Source organism: Rhinoderma darwinii, chromosome 4 (assembly GCF_050947455.1).
Source record: "Rhinoderma darwinii isolate aRhiDar2 chromosome 4, aRhiDar2.hap1, whole genome shotgun sequence".
Classification (NCBI taxonomy): Eukaryota; Metazoa; Chordata; class Amphibia; order Anura; family Rhinodermatidae; genus Rhinoderma; species Rhinoderma darwinii.
This window is the reverse complement of record NC_134690.1, coordinates 131,776,094-131,801,402: the sequence shown is the minus strand read 5'-3', so window position 1 is coordinate 131,801,402 and position 25,309 is coordinate 131,776,094. Positions and strand designations below refer to the sequence as shown.

General features: G+C 37.1%; 1 protein-coding gene across 1 annotated transcript in view; it reads left to right on the top strand.

Annotated features, from left to right (window-relative positions):
- The window catches only part of SI (sucrase-isomaltase), a 210,546-nt gene that overhangs the window by 151,308 nt on the left and 33,929 nt on the right, over positions 1-25,309 (top strand). The window contains 4 exon segments of the mRNA XM_075863657.1: positions 11,730-11,867; positions 17,822-18,022; positions 19,342-19,496; positions 20,165-20,333. Coding sequence (XP_075719772.1) covers positions 11,730-11,867; positions 17,822-18,022; positions 19,342-19,496; positions 20,165-20,333 — 663 coding nt within the window.

Sequence of the window (25,309 nt, the reverse complement as noted above, 5' to 3'; positions counted from 1 at the left end):
TAGTAGGACAAAAACAAAAGTAAAATAGTTAAATAAAGTTTAAAAAAAAAAATACTGTAAAAATAAAATAAAATCACTTTTTTTTCCCCAAAAAGTGGTTTTATTTAGTAAAAGTGTCAAAACAAATAACACATATACATATATGGTATTGCCGCTATTGTAACAACTCGAACAATAAAACAAACACATGAATTAATCCGCTGAATGATTGATGTCCATTAAAACTGCAAAAAAACATGGCAATTTTTTTTTCTCCCATTCCCCCATAATAAAATAAAATGAAAGTTAAGCAATAAGCCCATGTACCCCAAAATATTACTAATGAAAACTACACACTGCCCTGCAAAATTCAAGCCCACATACGGCCACATTGACGGAAAAATAAAAATGTTACGGCTCTTGGATTGCGATGCAAAAACAAGTACATTTTTTCCAATAAGATGTCATTTTTTATGAAAATTTCTTATTTTCACAAGAAATAAAATACCCCATTCTGTTGCCCAATTTGTCCTGAGTGCGGAAATACCCCATTTGTGGTGATAAACTGCTGTTTTCGGCTTATGGGAGGGCTCAGAAGGAAAGGAGCGCTATTTGTTCTTTGGAGTCCAGATTTTGCTGGATTGGTTTTCGGGTGCCATATCGCATTTGCAGAGCCCCAGAGGTATCAAAGCAATGGAAAGCCACCAGAAATTACCCCATTTTGGGAACTACACCCCTCAAGGAATTCATTTATGGGTGTTGTGACCATTTAGACACCACAGTTTTTTCACAGAACTTATTTGAATTGGGCTGTGAATTTAAAAAAAAACATATTTTTTCCAATAATATGTAGTTTTGGCTCAAAATTTCTTATTGTCACAAGAAATAAAGACACCCATTTTTTTGCCAAATTTATCCTGAGTGCGGCAATACCCCATTTATGGTGATAAACTGCGATTTGGGCCCATGGGAGGGCTCAGATGAAAAGGAACGCTATTTGTTCTTTGGAGTCCACATTTTGTTGGATTGGTTTCCGGGTGCCATGTTGCGTTTGCAGAGCCCCAGAGGTATCAAAGCAATGGAAACCCCCAAGAAGCGACCCAATTTTAAAATTGACACCCCTTAAGGCATTCACCTAGAGGTGTAGTGAGCATTTTGATCCCACAGGTATTGTCTAAAAGGTAATGCGCAGCAGATGGTGCAGTGTGAGATTTGCAATTATCTATATATGTATGCCATTTCAGTGTCCAATATATTGTGACCCAGCATGTGTCACCGGAGATATACACCCTATAAATTGTAATGTGGGTTCTCCTGGGTATGGCAATACCCTACATGTGGCTGTTATCTGCTGCCTGGGAACGCAGCAGGGCTCAGAAGGGAAAGATGAGGGGGATAAGCTGTGCGGAGTGCATCAGGGTAGATTAAAAATCTAAGGGATGTATGATAAATTTTAAAACACTCTTTCATACAGAGTCCTGGTTTTTCGGGACACGTGTCACATTGATATATTGTGTCCTCCCTTATCCCCCTCTTATAGCAGACTTTGCACCTCTTTTGACTTTTCCCATTTGCCAGTTTGGGGAACTTCTTCTGGAAAGTGTTTCCCTGGTATGATGCGTGTGGCTTCGCTTCCAGAAGTACTGGGTGCCCCCTTCTGGTCCCTAAAGATTAGGTTCTTGATAACCACCTCTTGAAATTCCAGGAAAGTTCCCGTGTGGATTGCACATCGACATAGCACGTACGCATTGTACAATGCCATCTGTATGATGTGCACGGCCAGCTTCTTGGACCACTCTGCATGGCACTGTAGGGCTTCAGGACTTGATCTGTCAAGTTCACCCCTCCCATGTACCTATTGTAGTCCAGGATGCAGTCTACAGTACATGGGTACTGCTGTGGCCATGTATTGTTGTCAATACAAGGACAGCTCTCTTGTCCTTGTACTTGACACACAATATGTTACTGCTAGAATGTGCACTGCTCTCACCCCTTCTGAGTGTTTGCCCAAGCAGTGTCTTAGGGAGGCCTCTGAGATTTCTTCTAGCAGTGCCGCATGCCGCAGTACTTCTGGAAGCGAGGCACTTGAAGAGTGAGACGCTGGTATAAAAATAATCCAGGTAGAGGTGGTAACTCTGGTCCAGCAGTGGGTGCACCAAATCCCACGCAATTTTTGCATTAACTCCCAGTAAGGGGGGGGGGGGGCAATCTGGGGGCTGAATACAGCTGTCCTTCCCTTCATATATCCTAAATTTGTAGGTATACCCTGATGCACTCTCGCACAGCTTATACATCTTCACGCCATACCTTGCCCTCTTACACGGCAGGTACTGGCGGAATTGAAGCCTCCCTTTAAAATCTACCAAGGACACATCAATAGAAATACACTTCTCGGGGGTTTATGCTTGGCAAAACCGTGCACTGAAACGGCCTAATAGGGGTCTCTATTTATACAAACGGTCAAAACCTGGGTAATCTCGGGGTGGGCACTGCTATTATCAGTATAATGTAAGAAGCAAAGTATTGGCTACTTTTTTTTTATTAGGTTCCAGTTCAGAAATTGCTTTGAGAGGCCTATATATTAGGAACCCCTATCAAATACCCCATTTTAGAAACTAGACCCCTCAAGGTATTCACAACAGCATTTAGAAAGTTTATTAACCCTTTAGGTGTTTCACAGTAATTTAGAGCAAAGTAGAGGTGAAATTGACATATTTCTTTTTTTTTGTCAGAAAATCCTTTTTATTCCATTTTTTTCTGTAAAACAGAAGGTTTTACCGGAGAAACGCAACTCAATACTCATTGCCCGGATTCTCCAGTTTTGAAAAATATCCCACATGTGGCCCTAGTGCGGTAATGGCCTGAAGCACCGGCCTCCGAAGCAAAGGTGTAAAGGATCTGCCAGGCACAACTTCTGTGTATACTCCCATAGCTAATCAGTCTGCACCTGAGTCTGTGTCTCTGAGACTGACTCCATCTTCCACCACTCAGGATGGCAGGCTTAGGAGTGGGAGAGCCTATCGCAGCCTGGCCAGATGGAGCTAGCTCCCGCCCTCTGTCTATTTATACCTGCCTTTCCTGTTCCTCCTTTGCTTGTGATTCTTCTCGTGTGGTTTCCTGGCCCAGCTACAGCTTCTGACTATTTGATCCTGCTCCATACTGACCCTGGCTTACTGACTACTCTCCTGCTCTGCGTTTGGTACCTCGTGCACTCCTGGTTTTGACTCGGCTCGTTCACCATTCTTGTTGCTCACGGTGTTGCCGTGGGCAACTGCCCCTTTCCCTTTGCTTTGTGTTCCCTTGTCTGTTTGTCTCGTGCACTTACTGAGCGTAGGGACCGCCGCCAAGTTGTACCCCGTCGCCTAGGGCGGGTCGTTGCAAGTAGGCAGGGACAGAGTGGCGGGTAGATTAGGGCTCACTTGTCCGTTTCCCTACCCCCGTCATTACAAAAGGAGCACCTAGAGGATTTTGAGGCCTCCTTTTTATTAGGCACCATGTCCGGTTTGAAGAGGTCTTGTGGGGCCAAAACAGAGGAAATCCCCCAAAAGTGACCCTATTTTGGAAACTAGACCCCTTGAGGAATTCATTATAGTTTTCATGGGGTGCATGCAACTTTTTGATCAGTTTTTATTCTATTTTTAAGTGGCGTAGTGACTAAAAGACAGCAATTCAACTATTGTTTTTAATTCTATTTTTTTACAGTGTTCCACATGCGCTATAAATGACATATTCACTTTATTCTGCGGGGCGATACGATTACGGCAAAACCATATGTTTAGAGTTTTTTTTATGTCTTATGGCGTTTGCACAATAAAATACTTTTTGTAAAAAATCATTTACTTTTTGTGTTACCATATTCTAAGAGCCAGAACTTTTTTATTTTTCCATCAAGAAAGCCGTGCGAGGACTTGTTTTTTTGCGTATCGAACTGTAGTTTCGATCAAAACCATTTTTAGGTACATGCGACTTTTTGATCTCTTTTTATTCTATTTTTTGGGAGGTGAAGTGACCAAACAATTGTGATTCTGGTATGGTTTGTTATTTTCTTTTATGGCGTTCACCGCGCGGGATAAATAACAAAATTATTTTGTAGTCCAGGCTGTTACGGACGCGGCAATACCAATTATGTATAGTTTATTTATCTATTTTTATTAATAATAAAGGACTGATAAGGGAAAAAGCAGGATTTTTACTTTTTTTACTTTTAAAACTTTTATTTTCTTATTTTTACACAACTTTTTATTACTTTTTTTTTACTTTTTTACTTTGTCCCACTAGTGTATTTGAAGGCAGGAGTCCCTGATCGCTATTCTAATACACTACACTACATGCGTAGTGCAGTGTATTAGAGCTGTCAGCTACTCACTGACAACAAGCATAGTGGGTCCTTACTTTGTCAGGACCCACTAGGCTTCCGTAGATGGCATAGCCGGATGCCATTTTTAGACGTCCGGTTGCCATAGCAACCATCGCTGCCCGCTATCATGTAGCGGGCCGGCGATGGTGGTTTAACCCCTAAAAAGCCGCGATCCCTATTGAACACAGCTTTTAAGGGGTTAATCAGCGGGGTCACATCGATCGGTCCCCACTATAGGAGCTGCGGCAACTTCTGAACGAGACAGCAGCTGTCACAGCTCCTGTATGTGTCAGGAAGACGGCCGAAATGGCCGTTACTCCCGTGACGTACTATTAGGTCATGGAGCGCGAACAATACAGCTACCATGACCTAATAGTAGGTCCAGGAGCGGGAAGGGGTTAAGGGGTTAAATACACAGCGGCAAGAAACTTTAACTTTTTCAATGGCTTAAGTGAAAAGTTACCCTGCTACAGCAAGTAATCTGAGTCAAGATAAAGATTGTGACTATATTCCTATTTACTTATATTATAATCATTTTTAATCTGTCACATCACAGATTTGATAGCGGATTGGAGGTAAACCATTGTCTGATTCAATATAAACCAGCAGAATTTGTGCAAATTATGAATACCGATAAAACATATTTTAAATAAAGCACAAAACCAGTCAAAAGAAGGATTTGTAGCTTATTATGTTTTACTGTGAAGATATAATAAAAGCTGAATGCAGTAGCCCCCACTCTCCAATCTCTCTCATGCATTATTTGCTTAATTGTAGAATTCAAGAAGTGTGGACGTCTATTTTCCAAACACAGTTTGGTATGATTATCACACAGTAAGTACAGATGTGTTTATATTTTTATTGATTAAAGCAATTAAAAGTAAAAGTGTTGTATGGAAAAATCGATGCTGCTTCGTTCCAGAAACAGCACCACTTTTGTCCATTGAATGTGTGTCTGATTGCAGCTCAGTCCCATTCAAGTGAACTCATGGCCATTGGCTGTGTCTGGCGCTGAGCTGCAATACCAGACATAGCCAATGTACATATTTACCAAAATGATCAGATTTTTTAATTACATTGTTAATTTTGCCTTTTTCTACATTTTTAATATATTGAGCATAAATGTGATTAAACAACATATCTATGGGCTGAACTTTATTTTGAAGCTGTACAGAATACTCCTATATACTTAATCGATCATGAGAGATAAAACAATGGCATTACATTTATTAACAAGAAAAATAAATTCTAACTTTGTTCCATAACGATTCTCCTGATTCTAAATATTTTTTTGTCATTAAAATGTATTTGTTGTTAACTGTCCATGTTTTACAATTTACTTCAAAGGGTATTACAATAGAAAACCCCGGTAGCAAGAAAACGCTGCCTGCACCACTAGAACACATTAACCTTCATGTGAGAGGTGGATACATTTTACCACAGCAAGCTCCAGCTTTTAATACAAATCAAAGGTAAACAATGACCAGTCTTGTGGGCACCTTTATGATATTTATTCATTTTTAATATTATCATACTAGTACGAATCAAGAAACATGCAATATAAATTTCTAATCATGTATACCAGTTTTTGGATGCTACAATAAGAATGATAATCCAGCTGGATTTAAGTGTTCTTTACATAATTAAATAATCATTATATGTTTAATATAAATTGACTATACTGAGGAATAAATCATAAAATGAATGCACAATAATCAAAATATTTATTATAAATATACGTTATAACATTTTTCTTTTATTTTTTAGTCGATTGAATCCAATGAAACTTCTTATTGCTTTGGATGCCCAAGAAAATGCCCAAGGACATCTTTTCTGGGATGATGGTAAAAGTATTGGTGAGTAATCACATTTTGAAATATTAGAACTAACATAATTAATGGAAACACAGTGTTTACTGAGAATGGGTAAGAAAAAAAGGTAGAAAGAAAAGAGTCATGCCTTATACTCTGTGAGGAGAAATTGTCACCATGACTTATCTTATTATACACAACATGTAGTGGGTCAGTATATGTTATTTCTATGAATATTTACCTGGACGTTGCGGTTATTTCTATTCATACAATTTATATTAGGCCTGTTGTTATTGGTTATGCTGTATTTTGATACTAGTAGAAAAAAAAAATCGAAAAACAGTACACATGTAAAACATACAGTATGATGATTTAAGTACAATATAGTTTTGTTTTGTTCCCTCTTCTCAAACTCCCCCCTCACAAATTGGATGTTTCATTTAGATTTTTCATTAACAAAAAGAATAACTGATTTAGTTTATTTAAGTATACACTTACTAATATATATATATATATATATATATATATATATATATATATGTTTACACCAAAGACTAAATGATTGCAGCACTCCAAGAGTGCTTGGAGTGCTGCGATCATTTAGTCTTTGGTGTATCTACAGGACTATATGGATTATGGATTATATATACATACAATACACACAGCTAACTGTAGTAACCATGCAACAGACGATTGCTCCCTGTATCATACAGGCTATTTTTTTCATGGCTCATGCCAGTACTTTATCATTTCTTCGTCTGTGTCTTTGTCAAATTAATTCGCCATGCAGGAGTAAGGGATTCATTTCACTGTGTTTTGTTTTTAGACTCAATTGAACAAAGACTCTATACAATGTATGAATTCTACGCTACCTCTGTAAGTATATGTTATATTCTACATACATTATATAAAGTATTGTATGTAAAAATTAATTTTCCACCAACATATACATTTAACTAATTCTAAAGATATTGTAAGCTTCATATTAGTATGTGATATGCACTGATCAGCCATAACATTAAGACCATCAGCCTAATATTACGTAGGTTCCCCTTGTGCCGCCCAAACATCTCTGATGCATGGAGGCATTGACTCCACAAGACCTCTGAAGCTGTTCTGTTCTTATCTGGTACTAAGACATTAGCAGCAGATACTTTATGTCCTGTAAGGTGAGGCCTCCATAGAGCTGAACTGTTTTCCCATCACATCTCATAGATGTTTCATTGGATTGAGATCTTGGGAATTTGGAGGCCAAGTCAACACCTTAAAATTTTGTTCATGTTCCTTAACCATTCCTGATCAATTTTTGCAGTGTAGCTGTTAAAAGAGGCCTTTGCCATTAGGGAATACTGCTGCCATGAAGGGATGAACTGTTTTGATGCCAGATAGCACAGGACACCTTCAGAGATCTCGAAGAGTGTATGCCTCGATGGATCAGAGCTGTTTTGGTGGCATGAGAGGGAACTTAATGTTATTAGGTAGGTGATTTTAATGTTATGACTGATGGCTCATGTACATGATGAGGTGTAGATTTCCTAACAGATAGTATAAATGTAGGCACTTGACGCTTTAATCTAATGAGATGCCATCTGTTGATTATACATTTCTATGGTGAATTAAAATCTGTAGCATTAACATTCTCATTAATATGAATCAATAATCAATTCTACCAAGTGACATATCAACCACATTGACACATAGAATTGTTTTTGATCTTTTAATCATTTATTGCCATCCCAGTATTATAAATGATCTCTCTGTAAAAGACTAGAAACCGTTTTGACAAGTCGGGTTATAATTTTTATTTCAAGCTTGCCTGTCAGTTTGTGTTGTGATTGTCCAGTAAAAATGAAATAAGACAGTGGTATCAATAAAACACTTGCCAGCAGAATCATATCAGTATACAAGCAAGACCCAGGAATGATATATTTTGTGCTCACTCTGGAGTAATTAGATATACAGTATATCACACATTCTTTCAACTTAAAGCCTTTATGGTAGGACCCCACAGCTCCTTCACCCATGGGTGTACCTTCTAAAGGATTTTTTTTCTTTCTTCTCTGAACGGCAAAGGGTGGGTGGGCGTGGGTGGGGTTGGATAGTTTTCTTTGTAAAAATATGTGTGTATGTATGTATGTATGTGTACATATATATATATATATATATATATATATATATATATAAATACAAAGAAGAGCCGCACCAGCAAGTAAAGGAAACTGCCTTTTCAAAGGTTTGCGTGTGCAAGCCTCCAAACCACGACCAACAGTCCAAAAAAATGTAGGAATTCAAAGAATAGGCAGCACTTGAATTCATATATATATATATATATATATATATATATATATATATATATATATATATATATATATGTGATTTTGTATGTGAAAAAAACAAAATAAACCAGGAAAGGCTTTTATATTGCCATAAGGTAAAAATTTTAATTGCAGCTCATGTCTGTGATGTTATTGCAACTGTGCATGATGCTGTGAAGCCTTAGCCTCAGTGAAAGGATTACATACAACAATTTTATTAACAAGATGATAAAATTGAAGGCTTTACACTACACATTTGTTCAGGCAGACATTTTCTATATTGAATGCATATATATATATATATATATATATATATATATATATATATATATATATATATATATATATATATATATATATATATTTATTCGCTGAAAGAGTTTGTAAGTACTTTGCTTTACTTCTTTACCTCTTACAGTAATCGGAAACACCACAAACAGATAAGCCGAGCAACTATAATGCAATGTTCTGCACTGCATTCTGGGAAAGTTAGTTTTGCCTACATCATATTACTGTACTGTGCTTAATGTAAATACTACACCTCTCAGAATGTAAATGTACATACAATAAACAAACAAACAAAGCATATCAAGAAATTTAAAGGGGCTCTGTCACCAGATTATAAGTGCCCTATCTCCTACATAATCTGATCAGAGCTGTAATGTAGATAACAGCAGTGTTTTTTATTTTGAAAAATTATAATTTTTGAGCAAGTTATGAGCAATTTTAAATTTAGTTTCTTAAAGGAACAGTGTCATCACCCAAAAAAATTTTCATATGTTCAAGATGTTAGTGCTTTATTAAAAACGTTTATATTTATTTGTGTATTTGTGTTTTACTTTTTCTTATTTTTACACTTTTTCTTCCCTATGGGGGCTGCCATTTTTTGTTCCATTTCTGTGTCTGTCGATTAACGACACATACAGACATGGAATACGGCAGCCACAGTCCCATAGGGACTGCGAACGGCTCCCGTCCCATTGACTGCAGTGTACGGCGTCTGTGTGGGAACTGCGCATGCGCCGCTCCCACACAGTCCTATTCGAAATTGGCGCCGTCCGGCGCCATTTTCCTGTGGACCGGAAGTCGCGGCCGGACAGTAATATTACTACTTCCGGTCGCGGCTTCCGGATTTGTGCACTTGCACCAGCGGCAACAAACGGAGCGGACGGGCCGGAGGGAGCCGCGGCGGCAGGAGCAGGTAAGAGATTTCAATGTATGTTCGTGTTTGTGTGTGTTTACTACTGTATGTAAACCTACTACACTGTGGGTTAGCTCAAAAAATGGCGACACACAGTGTAGTAGGTTACATCGTTCAAACCCCTCGTTTATCCCGGCACTAGCCAGGATAAAGGAGGGGGGAATGCTGAGAGCTCACTAGAGCGAGGGCTTTTAACCCAATGTTGCAATGCTGCAATTTTGGGAACAGCTCCATCTAGTGACCAAAAATGGGTAATATTATAAATTAGAAATAATTTATAATATTTCCTGGACTCGTGCAAAAAAATAAAAAAAATTTGAACAATGTTTAATCACCCACACACTAAATGTTTAATTTTTTTTAAAAAAACATGTTTTTCTGGCAACACATTCCCTTTAAAGACCAACTGGACGTGTTTTTACTTTTGACCAAGTGGGTATTGTAAAGCAGTGTATGAGGCTGACCAATCAGTGACACACTTCTCATTGTTCCAGCCCAGCTTCTTTCACTGCACAATCACACTGTACACAATCACACTGTAACAATGGGCTGGAACAATGAGAAGTGTATGACACTGATTGGTCACTGATTGGTCAGCCTCATACACTTCTTTACAACTTCCACTTGCTCAAAAGTAAAAATACGCCCAGTTGGTCTCTAAGAAACTAAATCTAAAATTGCTCATAACTTGCTCAAAAATGATCGTTTTTCAAAATAAAAACCGCTGTTATCTACATTAGAGATAGGGCATTTATAATCTGGTGACAGAGCCTCTTTAAACTGAGTTGTTTGCAGAACTGTGAATGCTGCTCTGGAATATAACACCTCCTGTAACAAAAATTCAGTAGAAGAAAAATAATCCAATGTATTTGCAGTTACTTAATTTAGATTATGAATTAGATTTTAGGTTTATGTTATGTTGTTTCTATTGTGTCCCAAGGAAGAAACCCTTTGTGAATGTTTAATTGGTTAAAAATGTTTGGCTTCTACTATCAGTAGAGTATATCTGTAGAACAGTCCATCAAACATATGTCCTAGATGTTAGCCACTAGTATGTCTGTATTGGCTGTTGAAGTCTATGGACACATGAAATTTATATATTAGGATATTTCTCTGGCATTTATATGTTGAAAGATATATGAGAGATACAATTAGAAATCCATCTTGCTTATCTGATATTTAGTTGCAAATGCATTTGTGTTTATTTCCTTATTTCTTATTTTAGATGTCCATAACTTTGAAAGTCACAAACCTCTATTACACGGACTCAAATATTCTAATATTTGATGAAATTAAAATACTTGGACTATCCAAATCTATTTTCAGGATCGATGTAAAAAAGGATGGTGTGACCCAACCTTCTTCCCATACAGTTTCAAATAATCCAGATACCAAGGTAATAATAACGAATACAGTAAATACTAATACACTAGGGCAGACATCCTAACCAAAATGCGCCGGAATTCTGGTTTAAATTGAACCAGAATTATGGTGCACATGGTCTGCTCCATATTTATTAACTCTTTTAGACCCTTTTTGCACTGCACTCCACAAGAAGGCGTGACTTAGCATGAAAGTGGTCCCGGTCTAGTGGAAAGTGGGTGTGGCTTAAAATGCTCCACCGTACACTAAAATTGCGCCAAAATTTTCATGCAAAAAACCTGGTGTTAATTAAGCCAACCAAGAGGTGGTATAAGGAAAAGAAAAGCTAGATGCACCAAATTCATCTTACAGCATGCACCACTTATGATAAATTTGGAACATCTTCTAACTGAATTATCTAAGTTTACACTAGACAGCATTAGAAAATCTGGTCTATTATATGCGGATAAAATAAATAGATTTTCTTATCTTTAAGCCTGGTGATCACTTAATATTGCCATGCTTATAGTCTACCTAATAATAGTTAATAACCTAATTCAGCCTAGAAATGTTTCATTTTCATCTTGTCTGTCTATAAATAGTTTATTCATTTATAGATCTTGAAAATGCACAGTCATGTTCATGTTATAACAGTTTTTTTTACCAATAAACAACCCTTAATACTTAATATACCCTCCTCACAGATTGCTCATATAACTGGCCTTCATCTGGTGTTTGGAGAATCATATACCCTTGAAATCAATAATGATCTGTACAGGATTGACTGTTACCCTGAAGAAGCTCCCACAAAAGAAAATTGTGAACAACGTGGATGCATTTATGTTGTATGTATTTAGATCTGTCTTAACAAAAACAACTAGAAATAACTTAGAGGAATTAGTGTAACATTTTAAATCATTAAAGCTAAATTGTGTAAACAGTTGTATTGAAAAGTACAGTTAACCACACATTTCATTACAGTTGGGGCTGCGGGTGCCAGACATATCCCGGCCAAATGTTTGCCAATAGGGCATAGTTGCCAATTAATGTCTATGGGCACATCAGCATATACACTATATGGCAATAGTTTCGGCACACCCCTCAGTCATTGAGTTCAAGTGTTTCATTAAGTCGCATTACCACAGGTGTATAAAATCAAGGCACTATCCATGCAGTCGCCTTTACAAACATTTGTTAAAGAATGGATCGTTCTAAAGAGCTCACTGAATTCCAGCATGGTATTGTAATAGGATGCCATCGATGCTACAAATGAGTTCATGAAATTCCTTCCCTCCTATATATTCCATCATCAACTGTGATTGGTAATATTGCAAAATGGAAGCGTTTAAGAACCACAGCACCTCAGCCACAAAGTGGTAGACCATATAACGTTACAGAGCAGGGTCACCGAGTTTGAGGCGCATAGTGCATAAAAGTGGCCAATGTTCTGCTGACTCAATAACTGCAAGTTTTCAAACCTCCTCTTGCATTAACATCCGTACAGAAACTGTGCACCGGTAGCTTCATGGCATGAATTTCCATGGCCGAGCAGCTGCATGAAAGCCTTGCATCACAGTTTATTCATGTTTTTCAGTTTTTTTATTTTACACGTAAGACAATAAAAGAACAAAAAAAAAGAGGAAAATGCGAAAAACTTAAGTATACATACTTTTTATCTGGGTAATGGATCTGGGGGATAGAGGGAGTTCCTCCCTAATTGTAATGGCTCAGATGACACTGTCGCTATTAACTGCATCATCGGAGGGATTAAATTGGCAGAATTATAGTTATCTCCGATCCTAGCCATTGCAGGCAGGTGTCAGCTGTATAAACAGCCAGCACCCACCGCGGATAGTGCGAGCTCAGCTCTTGAGCCCATGCCATATTTTGACAGCGGAGACTTGTACGGCAGATGTCGCTAAGGGATTTAGGAATTCCTTTCTTCGAAAAACAATTTTTTTATATATTTTGGCTCATTATACAGTGCAGAATTTAAGTCAAACTCCATTACCCTATAAGGCAAACTCTTGTTCAAAGTGCACTCGTTTCTGTCTCTTTTCTGTTAAAAGAAGTGTGCATACTGGTTTATCAATGAAAAATCAATAGGAAAATCCAAATAACTTAAGCAGTGTATATACTTTATAGATAAAAAAAAATAATCTTAACTGACCTATTCCAAGGATTAAGTATTTTGCATCCACGTCTACCAATCTTTAAATTTTCTATTATATATTTTGCAATCTCAATCTAGGGACATCTCATAAAACATATGTTGGTTGATAATCAATATGACTTCAGACTGTTTTGGTACTAATTCCAATTAACGCGTTTTTCAAATGTAAATACGAGCAAATAAAACAATATTTAAGACAGTGGGAGTGAAATTATTAGCAGCTTTACCATGGCGTTAAAAAGTTGCAAATTATGAAGCATGCCATGTTTGCACAATAATTTCCACTTTTTGCTGTTTTACGCTTCCCTTGCCACTTTTCAAAAGTGGCAAGAAAAACGGATGAGATTTAGCGGGATGGGCATGGCCATCCCCAGACTGACAGATTTACTATAATATACATCAGGAATTGATGTAATTAATAGTGAAATTTTATACCTGCTCATAGTAGATTAATTATAAAAGGTGATAGATATCAATGTAGAAGCAATTGGAGTGCGTTCTACATTAAACAATGCCGGAGGAGATCTTATTTGACCAAGCTATAGCTTTGTATCAATCATATAGAAAAAAAGACTTCTTCCCAATCTAACGTGACTACTTTTACCAGATAGATTGTAATCCTACAGAAGTCTATAGATAAAAGAAATACCCTTTTTTATTTTTGTGTTGTTAAAGCGCTCCATAAAGGTATGAATGTGATGTGTGACACCTAGAGTTGTAGTCCAGTTAGCATCCTTATGTAAGAGATGACAGATTTGTAAATTACGGGGGGGGGGGGAGGCCCTTCTATAGATAGAAGTAATTTGGTAACTGGTCATATATGTTAGTACAGTAGGTGATCTTTCATAAATAATCAATTCATATTACCTAGACCAGCCTCTGCCCAAATAGAAGATGGACAGTTTGAAGTACTGTACAGTATGGTATGATGGTAATATGAATTTGGAATTTATTTAATTGTAACCAATTGTTCTTACTTAACAATTTCCAGTCAGCAGCTTTAAAAAAAAACATTCAAGTGACTGGCAACCAGTAGTTGTTTTAATGTGCAAGTTAAAACCTGTGCTTGTTCAGTGGATACCCAGCTTAAAGGCTATGTACACCTTTGACATCGATTTATTTATTTTTCAACAAAATTGTGCAACAATGTGATTGGTGCAACTTCCTAAATACATTTTATGAAACATTCTTTCTACTCTTTGAGATACAGCTGTTTTGTATTCTGTATACAGCTGTATCTTGCAATAAATCTTGTATTCGTCAGGTCCACGAGTCTGACTGGTTCAGTGTCAGTGGGTTCTGTGGTGTCTCTGACATGCAGGATCAAGTAGTTAACGATCACATCTAAGTTCATCATTTAGATCTGATCATTTACATGTGACGGATTCAGGTGTCAGCGAATGATACAACTGTTCTGTATACGATATACAAAGCAGCTGTATCTCAAAAAGTTAAAATAATTTTTAATAAATTGTATTTAGGAAGTTGTGGCAATCACACTGATGCACAATTTTATTAAAAAAAATAAAATAAATGATGTCAAAGGTGTACATAGCCTTTAAATCTTGGTTGTTCTGCCACCAATGGTTTAGTTGTTGTACCATTATAGCCTTATGGTATAGATGAATATTAAGCACTCCCTTACTGGTCAAAGCTAACGGTGTATGAAAAGTTTTTTTTGGGTAACTATTGGTTCTGTATTACCCAGATATAATTGAAAAACGTGAGTGTATTTGTTTAAATCATTTCAAGGGGAAATAAATGAGTATGCAGCGCAGTATATAAAAATGTTTAAAGGCTATGTACACCTTTAAAAGGAGATTTTTTAAATAAATCAATGTTTTATGTGTTTTTAAACAACTTTTAAATCAACGTTTATTATTGTTTTTTTTCTACGTTTTACTATGTATCTTGTATACCTAGAAGCTGTATCATTCTGTCTCAGTCGAGTCCGTCAGTTCAGTTGAGCTGATGGCTTGACTGAAAGCTGGTGCTGCGTATCTCTGACACACAGGATCCAGCTAATAAAGATTTCATTTCTCAGTTAATAACTTAGATGTGATCGTTATTAGCTGGATCCTGTGTGTCAGAGACACGCAGGACCCGAATTCAGCCAAACCATCAGTTCAGCTGAACTCACTAAATCGGCTGAGACAGAATGACACAGCTTCTACATGTACAGGATACATAGAAGCCGTATTGTAAAAAGTACCCTTTTTTTAATTAAAAGTCAATTTAACCCCTTAAGGACACAGCCAATTTTGGCCTTGAGGACAGAACAATATTATATTTCCCTCTTTGCATCCCGACGCTCATAACTCTTTTATTTTTTGTACGACGTAGTTGTTTGAGACTTTGTTTTTTTGCGGGACGAGTTGTACTTTATGTATGTACCATTTTTGGTACAAATACATTATCGTTTAATTACTATTAATTTTTATTTTGGCGAAATTGCAGAAAAAAAGCAGTTCCGCAGCAGTTTTAATATGTTTTTTTTACACCATACACCAACCATAAATAAGGTTATACATTTGTTGTACAGGTTGTTACGGTCGTGGCGATACCAAATATATCTATATTATTTCAGGTTTTGGGACTTATATTTTAAAAAGTTTATTTATTATAAAAAAATGTGTGTTTCTGTGTATTTTTTTACTTATTATTTATTTATCATTTTGATTTTTATTTTGTAACTGCAATGTACTGGCATAGATCTATATGCCAGTACATTAGCCTGTTACTGATCGTACACAAGCAGTTGTTAGGGCATACCTCAGTATGCTCTAACAACAGGAAATATGTTCAGACAGCCCTGGGGTCCTTCAATGGACCCTGGGCTGTCTGCCCATACGAGTTGTGGGCTTTGATCGCGTCACAGTTATTTTCTGTGACGCGATCAATGTGCAGTCCCCCCTTCTTGAACGCCGCGATCAGCTTTCATCTCAGCGTTCAAAGGGTTAACGGCGGAGAGAAGATGTTTCTCTTCTCTCCGCTGTCAGAGCGGGGTCATGGCTGCGTATTACAGCAGTTGCCCCGCTCTCGATCGCCTGCAGAGATGGCTGTCACACAGGTCGAGAATCTTCGCTCTAATGCGCCAAATACTCGCCGTTCAGGACGAGCCTTCTCGTCCTGTGTCGGCAACCAGTTAAAGTTGTTTAAAAGCACATAAAACATTGATTTATATATAAAAATTCTTTTCAAAGGTGTACATAGCCTTTAAGCTTTGAGAGAAGAGATATTTTAATAAGATTATCCTTGCCAATGGGGAGAGTTTAAAGTAATTTATTCTAGTAATTTCAAGTAGCAGGGGTGTCACTAGATCCTTCAATCTGGAAGCTATGTTGATTCACAATTAAATAAAACCATTTTTTCTCATGAAAATTATATTGGCTTTTAATTTTGAATCCACGGCTAGTTAAAGATGAAATGATAATTGGGATTTGTTAGCATTGATTTTTTTTATAAAATGAGACCAATAAGTAATCCTTTAAAATTAGCATCAAGTTGTCCAAAGAAGTAAGTGGAGATGTACAGATGATTATTATGTCATCAGCATATATTTTAATGGCTGATATATACAGGTTGGTCCTTATAGTTGCTGTCAGAAGTTCCATCACCACAATAGAGATTAGCGGCAAGAATGGACATCTCTGCCTCGTCCCATTAGAGATTCTAAAGGCCTTAGATCTACACCTATCTATATTTATTGTAACTGAGGGAGTTGAATTTAATGATAGGATGGCATTGAGGATAGAGATGAAAAAAATTATAAATGAATCATAGTATGTCTATGGGGCTCTTTGGTGTCATTTATGTAATTGATGTTGTCAAATAGTATTTATTTCCACTCTCATCTGTTTTTTTGTGGACATAAAGCAGATCATGCTACACATTTAGCTGTTACATTCCTGGATGATCTGTTTAATACTCCATAGCAATCAATGGGAATCAAAATACTTTGGTATCTATATAAATCTATTTTGGAAACCATTCATTACTTCATCGTATATTATGGCAATTTCACTGCCTTGATTCTGTGTGGGGCATGGCTACATTTTTTGTTTGTTGAACTCCTTCATTCCACTGATTAATCTACACCGGTACAAAACATGTGTGAATGCTGGCATAAAAGGTTTATTTTATGTTTCATAATAAATGGAAAATGGATATCTAGGGAAGTATTATTTCAATAAATGTTTTGTACAAAGTAAATATGATCTAATTTGTAACCCCTCGCTGTCCAGTCCTGGTTTGGGCCTTGCTACTCTATACAGTACCTGATTGTATATATTCGGCGCTCACTTCCCATGACTGTTGCAAAGAACCCTGGATCCATCATCACCCCAAACATTAGCATATAGCTGTTTTTGTTTGTTCTTAAGGTCTATTATTTAAAAAATCTTTTATTTTGTGTGCAAAAATGGATACAGTTTACACTATAATATGGTTGAAAAATTAATAGTAAAAATAACTGGGTCTAATTAAACAATTGATTTAAATATATGTAGATATATAAATATCCATATATCTATAGATATATATCTATAGATATATAGATATATATAGTACTTTGCATATAAATTAAATGTAGTTTACTAACTTTATTTTGGCTTTGATTTTCAGGAAGCCATTAATTCAAACCTTCCATTCTGTGTCTATCCAAGTTCTTTTGGTTATAGTGTAAGCAATGTGCAAACCGCTCCAACAGGAATAACAGCAGATCTACACAACGCACAGGGATTTTCACGTTATAATATCTCTCATCCAATAAATGATCTGAAATTAACTGTCACATTCCATGAAAATGAAATGCTTCAATTTAAGGTAAGATGTTTAACTATTGGTAATCTACATATATGTTCTGGTAAAGCTAATATATTATTGCAGGCAGAATTATTTGTTGTTATTATATCCCGGAAAAGCAGGAGCTTAACAGATTGATATGAAGTTTTATGGGTAAAGTTTCAGTATAAATTAAATTATTGTTCATTCTGGTTGTAGGAGTCCAGTGGGTAGGCCAACTTATTGTTTAATAGCCTTCACTGTATGAGTGTGCATATATGGAAATAGCTATCAGTCACTGATTAGGACCGCCCACTGGACTCCTAAACCCAGAATGTGCAGTGATTAAAATGAATAAAATAAACAAGTAATACTGAATCTTTTATTTTATCAATCTGTCCAGCTTTTCCTGAGGTATAACATGCCCCCTGCAGATCAAACTGCATGTTCAATGGGACAGGTACCCTTTAAACCATTACTTCTGACAGTTGTGTAAACACGGGCATAGCTACAGGGTCACAGTTGCTCCCACGCCTTGTTGCCTGATGAGGCATACGTGTACATGGTAGATTGGGGGTTCTATACAGATTTTGCATTGGGCCTAGGAGCTTTAAGTTAGGTCTCCGCGTATAAAGAATTTTAATGGTGGAACACCCTTATTGAAACAGGGTGTATCTGCTAATAAACATATATTTTAAATGAGTATAAACCTGTTTCCTAATAGTGAAGTAACTCCAGGCAGAGCTATACTGTACTTTTAAGTCAAAGGTTATACGATTTCCTTTTCAAAACATGTCATAAGTGGGAGCCTGTCATATGAGACATCGACTGATCTCTTAAATGAAGGGGCCAAGGTCCTCTTCTAAGAACCCTCGGCTTTTAGCTCAGAGATCTTTGGACTTATTAGCTGAGTGACAGGTAGTCTACTTTTTCAATAAAGTCTCCCCCATAAGCTGAAAACAGAACTTTGGGAAACGATAACATCACATACAGTATATATCTAGTAAACCCCATTAGAACTCAGTACACACTGGTTTATTGGTGATCACTTACTCGGTCACACAATCTCCAATAATTTTTTCTATGTTTTCAATTCTATTAACTTTATTGATTGTGCGTTCGTTTTAGCAACTGGAAGTGGCCACATTTCCCAGATATGAACTTCTGATTTTAAAAAGTCAAGTATATGCTGTACATCTTGAAAAAAAAATTAATTGTCAGTATGCGCTATAATAGATATCCATTTCTTAATACAAGAACATGCATAATCTTTATATCTAAATATAAAAGAAGAAATTAAAAAAATTGCCATTCTGTCATTGCATATACATATCTAAAATGAATAAACTTTGTATTTATAGATATATGATCCCAATAATAAACGATATGAAGTTCCTGTGCCAATAAATACCCCAAGCACTCCATCCAGTACAGAACAAGGAAGACTGTATAACGTTGAGATTGTTAACAATCCTTTTGGAATTCGTATCACAAGGAAAAGCACTGGGACAGTGATGTAAGTAATGGTAGCTTTCACACAATAACATTGTATTTCCTAATATTAAAAAATATGAAGAATTAGAGCATTTCAATCTCTTGAATTACTGTATTATACACCTGAATGGTCAATATGGAGAATTATGCCTGGTAACAATAATAATTTAAAGAAATGCATCCAGATTTATACTGCACAGTGACCACATTGCAATCAGAGTATTATTTTGGCATATATATATATATATATATATATATATATATATATATATATATGTATACATATATATATCTATACATGGAGAACAATGTTATACTGTCAACTGTATAACCACATGTTGGGTAAATACAGGCCGACAACAACTATTAGCAGCAATCAAATTACATATTACATCTAAACATCTTAGAATTTATATGTATCATGTTAGTTAAAAAGCGTAACATTAATATGAGCCATCATTATGAAGTTGGTAAAAATTTGCTAAAGATCTCATCGTCACTGTACAGTACAGATCAGGGCTTAAAAGGGTTTTCCCACCACTTTATTGATTTTTAACATTTGTCGCATAATCATCTGTTATGGCCGAAGAAACCATGGGCACCCACACTTTTCCCCTGCTGCAGTTATATTGTTGGAATAAAGCACTTTTAATGGTATATTCATAACTTGACAAATTTCCTCTTTCCCAGCTGGAATTCTCAAGTTCCTGGGTTCACCTTCTCAGACATGTTTATTCAGATATCAAACATACTACCCTCAAATTATATCTATGGACTTGGAGAAACAGAACACCCACAATACCGCATTGATCTGAACTGGCACACCTGGGGATATTTTGCTAAAGATCAGCCCCCTGGCGTAAGTAAAGGAACAAAATTAACATAAATAATATCCTACTGGTTCACACAAAATTAGTTTTTTTTTTACGGAATATTATTTAGACTTTTACATTAAACTTCCTCATTTCTTATTTACATTGTGTGCCTTTCATTCTACCTCACATTCATACCCCCATGCATGCATAGCATTTACTTAAAGCTGGCCTTAAACATTAGTTGTTTGGTGTTCCAATTTCATTTTAATGGAACACATGATGGGAAAGGGCCAATAGAAAAAGAGAAAAATTTTGGAGTATAAATGATAAATGTGCCTACAGATGGAGCCAAATTATATCTATCAGAACTGATTATTTTTAGTACTGTAGACAAAATGATTATTATTAACACCATCATTCAGGATCGTAATAGTAACCCTCACATCTATGACAAATTCAGAATACATTGTTTAATACACTGTGAGGATAAAAAAAATATAAAATTTAAAAGGATTCTGTAATGAGATTTTAGGTTAACAAACAGCTGACACCTCTAGCTAGCCATAGGGAAAGGGAGAGGGAACATACCATTGTTGAAGATCTTAGGGTTTGAATCAGGAAAAAAAAAAAAGGCTTATTTCGCTGTGTGCTGTATACAAATAAAGTTGAAGTCTCTTACGCACCAGGAAGTGTCCGGAATCTAGAACTTCAACCATTCCCCTACCTTCTGAAGTTCATTGACGGCTTTGCTTGTATAAGGATAATGAGGCGTGTATGTATAAGTGTGTGTATATATACAGGGTGGGCCATTTTATGGATACACCTAAATAAAATGGGAATGGTTGGTGATATTAACTTCCTGTTTGTGTCACATTAGTATATGGGAGGGGGGAAACTTTTCAAGCTGGGTGTTGACCATGGTGGCCATTTTGAATTCGGCCATTTTGTATCCAATTTTAGTTTTTTCAATGGAAAGAGGGTCATGTGACACATCAAATTTATCAAGAATTTCACAAGAAAAACAATGGTGTGCTTGGTTTTAACGTTACTTTATTCTTTCATGAGTTATTTACAAATTTCTGACCACTTATAAAATGCGTTCAAAGTGCTACCCATTGTGTTGGATTGTCAATGCAACCCTCTTCTCCCACTCTTCACACACTGATAGCAAAACCACAGAAGAAATGCTAGCACAGGCTTCCAGTATCCGTAGTTTCAGTTGCTGCACATCTCGTATCTTCACAGCATAGACAATTGCCTTCAGATGACCCCAAAGATAAAAGTCTAAGGGGGTCAGATCGGGAGGCATTTCTTCTGCGGTGTTGCTATCAGTGTGTGAAGAGTGGGAGAAGAGGGTTGCATTGACAATCCAAGCCAATGGGCAGCACTTTGAACACATTTTATAAGTGGGCAGAAACTTTTAAATAACTCATGAAAAAAAAAAGTAACGTTAAAACCAAGCACACCATTGTTTTTGTTGTGAAATTCTCAATAAGTTTGATGTGTCACATGACCCTCTTCCCATTGAAAAAACTAAAGTTGGATATAAAATGGCAGACTTCAAAATGGGAGTGGGAACATGGTCAACACCCAGCTTGAAAAGTTTCCCCCCTCCCATATACTAATGTGCCACAAACAGGAAGTTAATATCACCAACCATTCCCATTTTATTTAGGTGTATCCATATAAATGGCCCACCCTGTATGTATATATATATATATATATATATATATATACAGTATATATATATATATATATATATATGTATATATATATATATATATATATATATATATATGAGACAGCAAATCTATAGCACTACGACCCTACAGTTATGGATAGGATTAGATACATTGGCCCAGCAGACAGTATCACACATGATAGGATTAGATATAGGGCCCAGCTTGCTAACATTGCAGCTCCAACACTGGACCTAGGAAAGGGGCAAATAATAATTGTTCTGCTTTTTTAAGTGTTACTAATTTTTTGGGTGTATTTGTGTTTTTTCACAGGTTCGGTTGTTGGACTACGTCGCATTCGAGGACTACTTCGAATATAGGTTTTTTATTCTCAATAAGTTGGTTAATGAGGAATGTGTGGGTTCTTTATTTCAATAAAATATTTTTTCTATGTTTTTGTATTTTTTTAAACTTTATTACTACCGCCTTAGTAATGGCCACTGGCTGATTAGCGTCCATTACTAAGGTGAGGCTTAGTGGTAACCGGTGCAGAGGCTAACACTAACCCCCATTATTACCCCGCTACCCACCGCCACCAGGGGTACCAGGAAGGGCTTGGTACGATCCAGTACCCGACCATCTGTAGTGTAAGCTGGGTACCGGGGCGGCCGCAGGCTGGTATTAGTAGGCTGAGAGAGGCCAAAAACAGTGGCCCTTCCCACCCTGGTAATGCTAGCCTGCTGCTGTGTTGTATCTGGCTAGTTATGAAAAATTTAGGGGAATGCACAATGCTTATTTTATTTAAAAAAAATGACCTGGTGTCCCCCCCCCCCATTTTTGATAACCAGCTAGATACAACACAGCGGACTAGCATTACCAGGGTGGGAAGGGCCACTGTTTTTGGCCTTTCCCAGCCTGATAATACCAGCCTGCGGCCGCCCCAGTGCCCGACCATCACTACAGATGGATCGTACCCAGCTCTTCCCGGTAACCCTTGGTGGCTGTGGGTACCAGGCTAATAATGGGGGTTAGTGTTAGCCTCAGCACCGGCTAATACTAAGCCTCGCCTTAGTAATGTATGCTGTCAATCAGCCAGCGGCCATTACTAAGGACGGTAGTAATGAAGTTTAAAAGAAAATACAAAGACATAGAGAAAATATATTTTATTGAAATAAACCCCCCCACATACAATCCTCATTAACCACTTTATTGAGAATAAAAAAAGCCGTATTTGAAGTAGTCCAACAACCAAACCTGTAGAAAAACACAAACACAAAAAAAGAACATTGATAAAACATGTGGTAGGCTTAGTTACAGGGCCTATGTGTGATAGACCATGTATCCAAGCCTACAATAAGGCAGGCTTAGATACAGGGCCCCAGCAGACAGTAATCTTATACAGTATAAGATTACTGTCTCCTGGGTTCCTGTATCTTTGCCTGCCTTGTGGTAATCTTAGATACATGATCCAACAGACCCTATCACACATGGGTCCTGTATCCAAGTCCATGTGTGATGCTCCGTTGGACCCTGTATCTAAGCTTACCACAAGGCAGGCTTAGATACGGGACCCCAGCAGGCAGTAATGATGTTACACTTACCCAGCTCTTTGGTGCAGCGGATGTCCCGACACCATCCAGAGTCGTGACGTCATGCACAGCGCACAGTGTCATCACGCGAGAAGATGTCGGGACTTCTGCTGCGATCGGGAAGGAGGGTAAGTATGTGTCGTTACTATAGTAACAGGGGCCAGTGTATTTTATGACATTGGTCCCAGTGTTACTATAGTAAATTTCTATAGATGCGGTGCGGCCCCTGTAGCAGCAGTCTCCCGGGGATCCGGGGCACTGGGCCAAAGATACGGAGCTTGGGCCCCAGAGGTCCAGTGCTAGCGACGTCCCTGCAGTAAATTCAATAATTACTATAAAAAAATATATAACATTTTATGGAGGGTTTTTACAAATTTAATGTGACTGTCAGGTGTTTAAGTCTTGGCCTTTGTAAAAGTAGTAAGGTTACACCAACTGTTTAATGAGTAGACATTTCTCGCTGACATTTCCCGCTGGAGATATTAGTTGAATGCACTATTCCTACTTTTTCCAGGATTGCAGGCTTTGCCCTGTGTTGCTTTTTATTGTCAGCATTTCTGTAGTATTAGACTCATGGCCTTCTTTGAAGGGTAATGTGGAATTTTCTCACAAACTTGTGTTATTCTATGGTCAAATAAAAGTGAAACAATACTGCAAGGAAATTTCGATCCTAAACCCAGGTTGTGAAAATATAATTTGAAAGCCCTTCTTCTCACTATATCCTATTATAAGTTTTATGGTGCAGATATTACAGTTCTTAACCTTAATAATAAAGTATACATTCATTAAGGCAAGTAGAAATGGGATTTAGAGATATTCACAGCACATTTGTAACAGTGTTGACTTGTTCTATAAAGGCACAATATAATGTGTGAATGTCCTAGTAAATCTTTTCTGTCATAGGGGAACTGATAACACCAGGATAAGTCTATAACATCTATTTTTGCATCTACAAATCAATACGGCTACGAGCTGATAGCCATGGTCAGATTTAAGCTTTCAAATCCGGTAGCAAATCATTTTAATAGCATCTGCTCTCTATCATAATCTTTCCTCAAATGGAATTAAAATAAAATGCCATTACAGTTCCCAGCAATTGTTACCACAATCTGGGTAATAATTTACAATGCAACATGTATAAAATATTTATTATGCTGCATATGATTCACACACAGAACAAGGAAGTATAGAATAAAAGGTCAATTAAAGAGGACCTGTCAGCTCTTCTGACATGTCTATTTTAATATATACTTCAGTTCCCCATGTAAACACAATTCTGGAGCATCTTTTCTTAGAACTGTCTGTTGTGCTATTCCTCTGTTATTCCTCTTGGAAATTCATGAATACATTGACAACTTGCTATTACCATTTCCCTTGTCAAAGAGGTGTGTCCCTACACAGGCTCACTCTGTCAGCACTGATTGGACAATGTCAGTCTGTATAGGTACACACCCCCAACTGGTAACCCCCAGTTGTCAATGTATTCAAACATTTCTAGGAGGAATAACACAGGAACATCATAGTGTTCTAAGAATACAAGCTCCAGAAATGTTATTTCATGGGGAACAATTTACTAAAACTAGCATGTCTGGAGGGGGACAGGTCCTCTTTAATGTTCAAGTTACCTAGATGGAGGCATCTATGGGTGAGCAATCAACGACTCCAAGAGTTTAGCATTGCTATTGATACCAAAAACTTTATGTACTAAAGTTATATCTGATATGATTGTGATGGTAGAGGATGTTCATTATT